The 10,787-nt window shown below is 39.4% G+C and overlaps 2 protein-coding genes across 2 annotated transcripts in view; both read left to right on the plus strand.

The window, feature by feature from the left end:
* Positions 1-2,165, plus strand: part of Tmeff1 (transmembrane protein with EGF like and two follistatin like domains 1) — an 82,249-nt gene extending 80,084 nt beyond the window's left edge. The window contains exon 10 of the mRNA XM_042698232.1: positions 1,052-2,165. Within this exon, the coding sequence (XP_042554166.1) occupies positions 1,052-1,136 (85 nt within the window). The 3' untranslated portion in view covers positions 1,137-2,165. The remainder of the gene's footprint in view (positions 1-1,051) is intronic.
* A 496-nt stretch (positions 2,166-2,661) lies between these two features.
* On the plus strand, positions 2,662-9,717 carry Cavin4 (caveolae associated protein 4). The gene is made up of 2 exons (XM_042695010.1): positions 2,662-3,069; positions 9,034-9,717. The coding sequence occupies exons 1-2, from the start codon at positions 2,662-2,664 to the stop codon at positions 9,715-9,717; spliced, it is 1,092 nt and encodes a 363-aa protein (XP_042550944.1).
* Positions 9,718-10,787: the final 1,070 nt, after the last annotated feature.

Consider the following 10,787-nt stretch of genomic DNA (forward strand, 5'->3'; position numbering starts at 1 on the left):
CCCAAAGGTAGTCAGTTAGGGATAGATGGTTCAGGCCTAGATGGTTCAAGAGGGTTTTGACTTCTTAACTCATTTCCTCATTTATGAAATTGCTATGATTCCAGCTCTACCTCCCTCAAAACTATGTTTTATGTAAATTAGTGAGAAAAATCTTTTAAAAACCATCTACATTAAGTCTTTTAAAGGCAAAACAGTGCCCTTGGGAATGGGATAAAAATGTAGAATATTAGAGTAGGAGGCTTCATTATTCTAAGATTTTCATTCCATTAAGGAATATCGAAGTGGCATAGCTAGTTATTAGGACTCAAACAAAATTACCAGAATGTTTCCCAGCCTTTTTACTTTGCATAACCCAGCACCTTGGGCATAGACAGAGCCAGGTTTGTGATGTAGTGAGCCAGGGAGAAGAGCAGTTATGGTACCATGAGAGCTGCTTCACAGTAGGGAAGCATTTCTAGTAAAAGAAGAGCACAAGTCGGGAGTCACACTTTCCCTGTGGGTTCTGTGGAATGCCCTGTCAACATGTGGACAGAGCACATTCATTGTGAGTTATTGTCTAAAATCAGTGAACATTCCAATATGTTCAAATTTGATGTTAGAAGCGCAATTCTTTCTGATTTCAGCCTTCATCTAAACTTGTCATTTTAGGAATGTGACAATGCTCAGGAGACAATACACTGGCCAAAGTCTTCTATGATCACAGGCATTTGTTTTGTTTTATTGTTGTTTTTAATGTTGTTAGTCACTGTGGTCAGGCCAGTGGGGTAGGCATTCTTCTCAGGGATGCGTGTGTAGCAGTTTTGCTTGTCCCTGTTCCTAAATATATGTCTGATCTTTCTATCTCCCAGTTTGATAGGTAACAATCTGCTATCACTTTTATCTTGCAAATACATAATGTGTATCAGCTAGCTTCTTGGTGTCTCTGTGTATAAACACATGCAATAGGATTTTGTATGCGAAATGTGTATTACTCAGAAACACTTGAAATCTCTTTAACAAAATGGTTCAATTGATCTTTTCCTTTTTTTTTCTTCTTTTTTGTATGGAACAGAAAATGCCCCAAGAACAATAGAGGACGTCGACAGAAGCAGAACCTAGGCCATTTTACTTCAGATACATCCTCCAGAATGGTTTAAATGGATAACTTTTATATGCACACTGACCATGTGATGTACATTTACGATGTCTTTTTTTAAAGAATGGAAACATTTATTTCAGAGGCCTTATTTTTGGACATTTTTAGTGTAGTACTGTTGGCTCGTATTTAGAATATTTAGCTACAACAGTTTTGGACTGTTTAGTAGTCTTTGTTTTATGTTTTTAAATACAGAAATTGGTTTCACAGATTTGTACCACATGGTAATACTAAAACCTTGTTCTTTACCCACGGAATGTAATATTTTTGCAAAGACGGACCCACTTCACAAATGGTTCTAAAGTCATACTTCTCTCCCAGTGACCATTGCAAATTGACCAAGCATGAACTAAAGGTAAAGATGTTTACAGATTACTTTTCTTACAAAAAAAAAATCTAGAAGACACTGTGTTTAAATAGATATTTAAATGTTTTTGAGATTTAGTATCTGATTTTTTTAGACACTGCCTACTGCATGAACTGTAAAGCTGTGTGTGTTAGATGTAAATTATTTATAAGATGGACTGGAATTTGATTATTCTTCTTTGAAAAAAATAACTAATAATTTGAAATAAAATTACCTGGTACTAGTAATAAGGGAAACAAATCATTGAAAAGTAGATTTAGGTATTGTCAAAATAGACTGTTAACAGATTGGGATGAAGCCTACACTCTCAGTTAAACTACTTTAATACACATTCATTTTTAAGCAGACTATTTGTTTTAACATAAATTGTATCAAGTGTTTGTGAATATAATACAAAAAATGATTGTTAATGATTGGTGCTCTTCAATTGAGCTTAAAAAATGACCCAAGATCTCTCTCAAATTTGTCCTATAGTAATAGCTAGATGAATAGATTGTTGTTGTTTAAAAGTCTGAAGTGTGAGTAGAATGTATTGAGCTGTTTAACGTGTAGTTTAGGTACTCAAAAGTATGCATGTAGAATTCAAAGACTATGTTCAAAATTAAATATTAATTTTCATATTTGGTTTGGAAAAGCATGTTATAATATAACATTTTCTCTATATGGCCTCTGTTTTGGTGTGGTTATTTACTATATTGTTTGGTATTGATATATCAGTCTATATAATAATGAAATTAGTAGACAAAGCAATTCCCCTTTGCTTTTACAAATACTGTTTGAAATGATCTTAAGACAAAAGGTTTCATCCAATATTTGTCAGTTGCTTTTTTTGTTACTTGGCTTATAGGCTTAATATTTGTAACACAGTGGCTTTAATGAACTTAAAGAAAAAAATCTTTCCTCTTCTACCCACACAGTCTTATTTGAGTCCCTTAGTCAGTCAGCAAGCATGTTTGGAACAGTCCCCAGTTCTTTGCAAGGGCTCATATTGCAGGACAGTCACGAATGGGTATTTGTAGTTATAAATACTTGACCACTCTCCAGCAAGTGGGCTTTCCAACCCTTTAAACAACCCTGTTGCCTGTTACCAGGCTGGCTTTTGGTTTCAAGTGCCAGAATTGATTGTGGGTAGGACTCCTTTCGCCGAGAAACAAATAAAATGGAGCATAATGGGTCTGCTTCCAATGGGGATAAAATCCACCAGAATCGTCTGTCCAGTGTTACTGAAGATGAAGACCAAGATGCTGCTCTTACCATTGTGACTGTGCTAGACAAAGTCGCTACCATCGTGGACAGTGTACAGGCAAGTCAGAAGAGAATAGAAGAGAGACACAGGGAGATGGAAAATGCCATTAAATCTGTGCAGATTGACCTGTTGAAGCTTTCACAGTCACATAGCAACACTGGCTATGTTGTTAACAAACTATTTGAGAAAACTCGTAAAGTCAGTGCTCACATAAAAGATGTGAAGGCCCGGGTGGAGAAGCAACAAGTTCACGTGACAAAAGTTGAAACCAAGCAAGAGGAAATAATGAAGAAGAACAAATTCCGCGTGGTTATATTCCAGGTGAGCTCAATTGCTATCATCTAGTATTCTGTAATTGTCAACAAGTCGTATCAGAGGTGTCCGGTGTCACATCTTAGTCCTTGTATATATTTAGTGGAGTTCTATAACAGCAGAAAGCTCAGGAAATAAACATTTCTGTGTTACCTTATGAGACTCTCCAGCCTATCTGTATTTTGAGCTTCTCAAAGCATTTCATGTAATATGAACTGTGTGGCTCAGAGCTAAGACTATTTCTGCCTTTGAAACTTAATATTGGTCAGGCTCGTTCAGCATATTAGCTTTCATACCCCTACAATTTCTCATAGAGAGCCCAGAAAATTTAACCTGTAAAATATAAGCTTTTCAGAATATAATTTATTTATTAGAATTTTTATTTGTACTTTACATTAGTAAGAAATGTTACCTGTTTCTAAGTAGACAGTCAGGTAGTTGTTTTATTTTTATATGGTTAATTAAGATATGGCGGTTGGATAAATAATTCCTTAGTTACAAAAATCTTTTTAGTGAATTGAATTATTTTTGTGTGGCTCTGAATATTGAGGTTAATTCCCATAACACTGTACCCAATGCTCATGCATTTCTTTGAAACAAACATCATGGCAAATGCATAAATTATGTCCAATACGTTTTCAAAATTCTTCAAAATTAAAAGAAGTTGAACTCTCTTCTCATAATAAAACAAAACTAAATCCAGGAAACAAGACAAGACTAAACCCGGGAAGGTATTACCAGGAATTTCACAAAAGGCACAGTAAATAAGGGTGAGTTTCACCTGTTTAAATAGTAACAACTATTTAAACTTAACTTGGGACTATCGGCTGGCACAACATGTCTGGAAGGCATGTTTTGTTAGGGTACATTATGAACCTTAAAAACTTACAAACCTTCTAGCCCCAAATTTTGTCTTACTAAATAATTGGTTCTCAGCATAAAATCAAGAATGCATGCTAGGGTGTTTACTTGGTGCATATACAATATTTTATCACATGTACATTAAAAATGGGAGAAAACAAGGATTAAAAAACAAGATGAAATAGGAACACAGTTGGATGATATAGGCGAATATTTATGAAATAACGGGTGTGGCCCCATAACCCTCTACAGCATTCTTTATGAATTAGTCAATTCTCCACAGCCCTTGGCCCACTGCTATAGTTATACTAGGAATGGTAGAGTGGCATTTTTGGATCTGGCTTTACGAGGTCATAGGTTACTGAGGAAAAAGATTAGGGAAGAGAGAAAAGTGTTTCTTATTTCACAAGTAGACATAATGGGCTGTGACATTTGGACTCCTTTTCCATATCTTTTTCTTCTTCTGGGTCATTGGAGGTCCTTCTCCAACCTTCTGAGGTTTATTTTCAGAGGTCAGTTCCAGGGTTAGTGCAAGTATTGTGGATCCAGATTTGTCTTTGGAGAATGGAATATTGGTTCTCCATTTCTTTTCCCAGGGCACCAGCCATTGTGTGTTTAGCTCATCCTCCATGTGCATATAGTGAGTGAGTGGATCAGGTTTCAGTCTAGATTTACAAAAGCCACAGCCAAGAAGTTTCCGAAAAGTTCTAAAAGTTGTAATTAACCTTGTCTATAGGCATGATTCTGTTTATCCCTTTTTTAAAAAAATTTGTTTTAAATTTTTTAGTCAGAATCTTACTATGAGCCCAGGCTGGCCTAGAACTTACAAACAAGTTACAGAGTGTGCACCACCATATTCTTGTAAAAATGTTAATATTAGCTGAGCTCTGGTGGTTCCCAGCTGTAATTCTAGCTTCTCAGGAGGCTGGGATTTGATAATTGTGGTTCCAAGCCAGGCCAAGCAGTAAAGTCTGAGACTCAGACCTCTAATTAACTACCAAAGAGCTGGAAACAGAGCTGTGGCTCAAAGTGGTAGAGCACTAGCCTTAAGTACAAAAGCTCAGAGACAGTGCCCAGGACCAGCATGGGGAAAAAAAGTTAAGATGTTTATTTACTTCTTTATTTTCTATAACTTATCATTTTTTCTTTCGTTGAGTCCCTGTAATTACTTAACAGAACTGGGACAGTCTGATTTAGAATAGGCCTCTTTTAAGATACTCTGCTATGAAGATTTGTGAAATTGTCTTGAGTGAACAGCCATTTGTCCTAAAGCAACTCTGCTGTCTTTTATAAACTAAAGAAAGGAAAAAGGCCCATGCAGTGGACACAGGACTCAGTCATGAATTCATTACTTTGATAATCAAGTCCATTTAACCGAATATTCAACCTCCTACAAAAATGGCATTTTTAAAATCTTGACAACATAGTGATACTTGGAAATTACTCATTAACACAGTCTTATAATCTTGAATTACCACTACAGTGTGTTCGCTATTAACTTATGGTATTATGTGATAAATAGATCTTTATAGCAAAGACCTTTTCTGCTCCTGCCTGTTTTACTTTCTTTTTTTGTAAAGCCTGGTTTTGGACTGTTTGTCGGACCACTGAAGAGAAGGGGTGTCGTTCCAAATTAAGCTATATCTGAGGTAAAGCTTTTTTTCTTTTGTTCCTCTATCAAGTAGAAATGACTCTTTGGTGCCTTCCTTTTCTAATTATACCTTCTCAGGCCAGCCCAGCCTTGCTTGCTTCAGCTGCTCCCTGCAGCAGGTGTCAGGAAAGGAAATAACTTCAGTGCTTCTAACTGATTCATCAGAGAGTTATGAGATACCTACCTCTCCTTTTTTTCTTTCTTTCTTTTTTTTTTTATAGCTCCTACATGCTACAACCCTGGAGCCAAAGAATTTAATTTTAAATAAGTATCCAACAAAATGAGGCAGCAGGAATTTCTTCCATACCATCAGGCTGATTTTTTAGCATATGTGTAAACATGTTTCTGAGTATTCTTTCTTTTATTGAATAGAATTAATCTTGATCTAAGTAAGAATACAGTTTCTGTTAGAAATGATAACTCCTGATTAAGAAAAACTTCATACTCCTTAAAATTTTGTCTATTTTGTTTTAACTAAGTAGTTAGCTAGATTCCTTTACCCTTATGGTCCTCAAGATCACCAATGTCAGTCTGATTCTTCTTCTTCTTCTTCTTTTTTTTTTTTGTCGGTTGTGGGGCTTGAACTCTGGGCCTGGGCGCTGTCCCTCAGCTCTTCAGCTCAAGGCGAGCGCTCTACCACTTGAGCTACAGCGCCACTTCCGGTTTTCTGGTGGTTTATTGGAGATAGGAGTCTCACGGTCTCTCCTGCCCGGGCTGGCTTTGAACCGCAATCCTCAGATCTCAGCCTCCTGAGTAGCTAGGATTACAGGCGTGAGCCACCAGCGCCCGGCTTCTTTTTTTTTTTAACCTCCTGTTTTATTATTTTTTTTATTTTTGGGTCCGGTCGTGGGGCCTGAACTCTGGGCCTGGGCGCTGTCCCTCAGCTCTTCAGCTCAAGGCTAGTACTCTACCACTTGAGCCACAGCACCACTTCCGGCCTTTTCTGCTTATGTGGTGCTGAGAAATCGAACCCAGGGCCTCATGCATGCAAGGCAAGCGCTCTACCACTGAGCCACCTTCCCAGCCCCTGATTCTTCTTCTTATTTCATTTTGCTTCACTTTCTTGTAGGATTGGAGACCAGCCCTACGGCCTTGTTCATGTAACTACCACTGTGCTGCATTCCCAGCCTACAACAATCTTTAGTTCCATGCTAAGATTAATGACTCCTAAATTTGTTTTTCCAGCTCTCCTGAATTCCACGCTCATGTGCCCGCCTCAGCTGCTTACTGAGCACCTCTGCCTCCATGTCCAGTGGGCATTTCCAAAGCAGCATGTTTAGATCTCGTCCTTCCTCTTCACGCTTTGCCTCCTGCTCTTTCCCTATCTCTCCCTCCTTCTGTGGTTTGGGCCATGTACTTGACAACCATCCTTGATATTCCACACCTAAGCTAGTAGCAATAATGTTGGCTCTTTACCTGAACCAGAACCAGAACATTTCTCACCTATCTTTGCCCACAAACACCCTGGTCTATCTCCCACCTGCTTGAACTCAGTGCTGTCTAACTGTTCTTTTTCCTTCTTGTCCCTGTAGCTTGTCTTCAACAGAGAGAGTCAGATCTTACCACTATGCTCTTCAAATGGAGTCGGGGTCACTGTCATTATTGGTCACTGTCTCATTTTCTCTCCCCTTCCCCCCTCCTCATATCTGGTGTTCACTTTCTTCTTGCACAATCCCTGTCTCAGCTCAGATATCATCTTACTAGGAAAGCCTTTCTGGCCACTCGTTTCAAGTACCCTTTTCTGTCACTGAATACCAACTTCCCTGTTTTTTTTTTTGGGGGGGGGGGGGTCCGGTCGTGGGCCTGAACGCTGGGCCTGGGCACTGTCCCTTAGCTCTTCAGCTCAAGGCTAGCGCTCTACCACTTGAGCCACAGTGCCACTTCTGGCTTTTTTCTTTTTGCTTATGTGGTGCTGAGGAATGGAACCCAGGGCCTCATGCATGTAAGGCAAGTGCTCTACCACTGAGCCACCTTCCCAGCCCCTTAGCACTTAATTTTTATCCAGCATGCTATATATTTTACTTGTTTTTAGGATGTAAACTCTTCCTGTTTTCTTTATAGAAATTTCTCAGTTCTTAGAATATTGACTTGACATACAGTGTGTGCTTAGTAACTTCTTGTTGATGGCATAAACCTTTTCTTTGCTCAAATAATCATTTATCAAGAATACATGTGTGTACAAGGTACTCAGCTATTGGGCATACATAAATTTTAGGTGAATATATTGTTGCCTTTAAGAAACCTGTCATCTGGTGAAGGCTCTAGAAATACACGTGTAAGTCAGTGGAATTTCAGTTCAGTTCAGACAGTGATAAATGTTACAATTGTGGCATACCCATGTTGTTTTGGAGTAAATTGGAGAACAGACTAGCTACTTGGGGAAGTTGAGATACCTGAGTTGATTTTTGGAGAGTACTATTTCCATAAAGCTAAAAGAGGATGAAGATGTATTAAAGGTACACGAGACCATGCATCTAAAGGAATGCAAAGGCAAGAAGAATGCAAACATTGTGCAGAAGGTGCGGACAGTACCTGTTGCTCATCTCGAGAGGTGTGGGAAAGTAGGATCAGTTTAAACTGAAGAGCCTTCTTTAAAAATATTATTATTATTATTATTATTAATGTGTGTGTTCTGGTACTGGAACTTGAACTCAGGGCTAGTGCTCCTACCACTTGAGCCACAGCTCCACTTCTGGCTTTTATGGTAGTTAATTGGAGATAAGTGTATCATGGACTTTACTGCCCTGGCTGGCTTTGAAGCACCATCCTCAGATCTCAACCTTCTGAGTAGTTTGGATTACAGGTGTGAGCCATGGGCACCTTGCTTGAGTAGCCTTCAAAGTATTCTAAAGGATCCACACTCTCTTCTTGGAGTTTTCAAAGGATATAATCAAGGCTCGATTTTAGAAGTATGTCATAGCAAGTTCTTAGCTGGTGTTCTGGAGGGAGAAGAATCACTGAGAAGGATTTATACAATTTCAGACCTGAGGTGACAAGGACCTGAATGAAGACATTGGTTAAGGAACGTGGAGGGAAAGCTGAGTTATTATATAGTCTCATTCACAAGGCTTGTGACCAGTTGAGATGATGCTTCTGACTTGTGCGGATCTAGGTGATGAAAGGTACAGACAGGAAAGGAAGTGACAAATGGAGAGGATGACAGGGTGGGGATGGGGGTGGGGGAGAGGGAGGGCAGGCAGGCCATGAGTTTTGAACCTGCAAAGTGTGAGGTGTCTGTGGCACATCTGGGTAGAGAAGTTTGCTCAACGATTAGACATGCCTTTATCTTAGAAGTAGAGCAATAAAGATAAAATGTTTGAGCAGAGGAGCCCTGAGAAATACCTGCTTTCAGGAGGAGACAGAGGATGAGCAGCAACAACGGCGGTTAGCAACGTGTGGGCAAGCAGGTCACAGAGCTATTCAAAAGAAGCACTAACATACTTTGTTTTTTTCTCTTTCAGGAGAAGACTCGATGTCCAACTTCCCTGTCTATTGTTAGAGACAAAAACCTCACCGAGAACCAAGAAGAAGAAGAAGATGAAATCTTTGATCCTCCCATAGATCTTTCTTCAGATGAAGAATATTATGTTGAAGAGAGCAGATCTGCCAGGTTTAGAAAGTCAGGCAAGGAACGCATTGATCATATCAAAAAGGCATTTTCCAAAGAAAGCATGCAGAAGACACGGCAGAATTTTGACAAGAAAGTGAACAGAATTAGAACTAGAATAGTGACACCCGAGAGGAGAGAAAGGTTAAGGCAGTCTGGAGAGAGGCTGAGGCAATCTGGAGAGAGGCTGAGGCAGTCAGGGGAAAGATTTAAGAAATCTATTTCCAATGCTGCCCCCTCAAAGGAGGCTTTCAAGATGCGCAGCCTCAGGAAGGCTAAAGATACAAAGGCAGAAGGTCAGGAAGTGGGGAGGGACATGGGTGTGGACATCATTGCAGGCAGCCCGGCTCTCGATCCCATCCATGAGCTCCACCCCAATGAGTTCAGTGAAACAGAAGAGGAGGCAGGCAGGACAGGGTATGTGCCCCAAGTAGGCAGTGACTTCCCAACCCCTGAGCCCTTAAAGGTTACTTTTAAACCTCAGGTGAGAGTAGAGGATGATGAGTCTCTCTTGTTAGATTTAAAGCAGTCTTCATAAAGAAGGGATTGCATATAAATCCTTGCTCATGTAGTTTTCATTGAATAATATATTTATATGTCATGCAGGGAAACAGATAGTATGGTTTCATTTCTTATGTTTAAAACCTTAAAGATCACATATATATGTATCTTCATGTTCTTTGGGAATTCTTTTTACTGAGCATAGACAATTCTTAGCAGCTTTTTCTCTTGTAACCTTCTTTTTCATGGCAGCTGAGGCTTCTAAGTTCCATTTTCTCGCGCTGTAGAGTCATGTGACACTTGTATAAAGCAAATTTATACCCATCATTTACAAGCAGACTCTAAATTTTGGTCTAGATTAATGATGTGGTCCACTGCAAAGATGAATAACATCATGTGTGGATTACATCATCTGGATTCATCCACTCAGTGGATTCTTTAGTCAGCCACACCCCTTCTGAAGCTTGTGCATAGAAAAGAAGAGTTGAAGGTCAGGACTTGAGCATTAGTCTGTAACATAATAGCTTTATTATTATGAGACACCTGGCAAGTCACCTGTGTATTCTCATCACTAGAAGTGAGGATGGCTTACCTGTCCTGCCCTTTTCTGCGGACGGCTATGAAGATCAGAGGAAATGTCATACACTCTGGGAGAGCCAGAAGCACAACCAGAGAAACACAAGCCACACTGTTCTCTGAAAAGCAGAATCAAAATAATTACGTCTTGTGACAAAGCCCCAAGCATTAGGCAGAGGGGCAGGGAGCGGGGGACAGGAACTAAAGGTTGGGCAGAAACTAAATTTGATCTCAGACATCTTTTCACAAATAAAAACTAATTGGCTCCAATGATCACCTTTTCATCAGGGACTACAACCAAACTTTGGGTGTCATTGGTTCTTAAAATGTTCTCTGGAAAATTGTTTTCTAATTTTATTTTGATTTAGATTTGGGGTCAACTATAGAAACTTTTGTTTGAAAAGCACGATGTGTTAAGAGGAGAGTTCTGTTGTCACGTCTGCCCTGGTGAAGAAGGTTTGGGAATCATCTGGAGTACTTCTGTTCATTACCAACAGTATTTGCAATTTTGGCCATGGTGCTCTGGGGGAA

The sequence above is a fragment of the Dipodomys spectabilis genome, unplaced genomic scaffold (genome assembly GCF_019054845.1).
Source record: "Dipodomys spectabilis isolate Male_0828 unplaced genomic scaffold, ASM1905484v1 ptg000006l, whole genome shotgun sequence".
Taxonomy (NCBI): Eukaryota; Metazoa; Chordata; class Mammalia; order Rodentia; family Heteromyidae; genus Dipodomys; species Dipodomys spectabilis.

Coding starts and splice junctions, on each gene's coding strand:
- Cavin4 (XM_042695010.1), top strand. CDS start 2,662: ATGGAGCATAATGGGTCTGCTTCCAATGGGGATAAAATCCACCAGAAT. Junction 3,070..9,033: donor TCCGCGTGGTTATATTCCAG/GTGAGCTCAATT, acceptor TTTCTCTTTCAG/GAGAAGACTCGATGTCCAAC.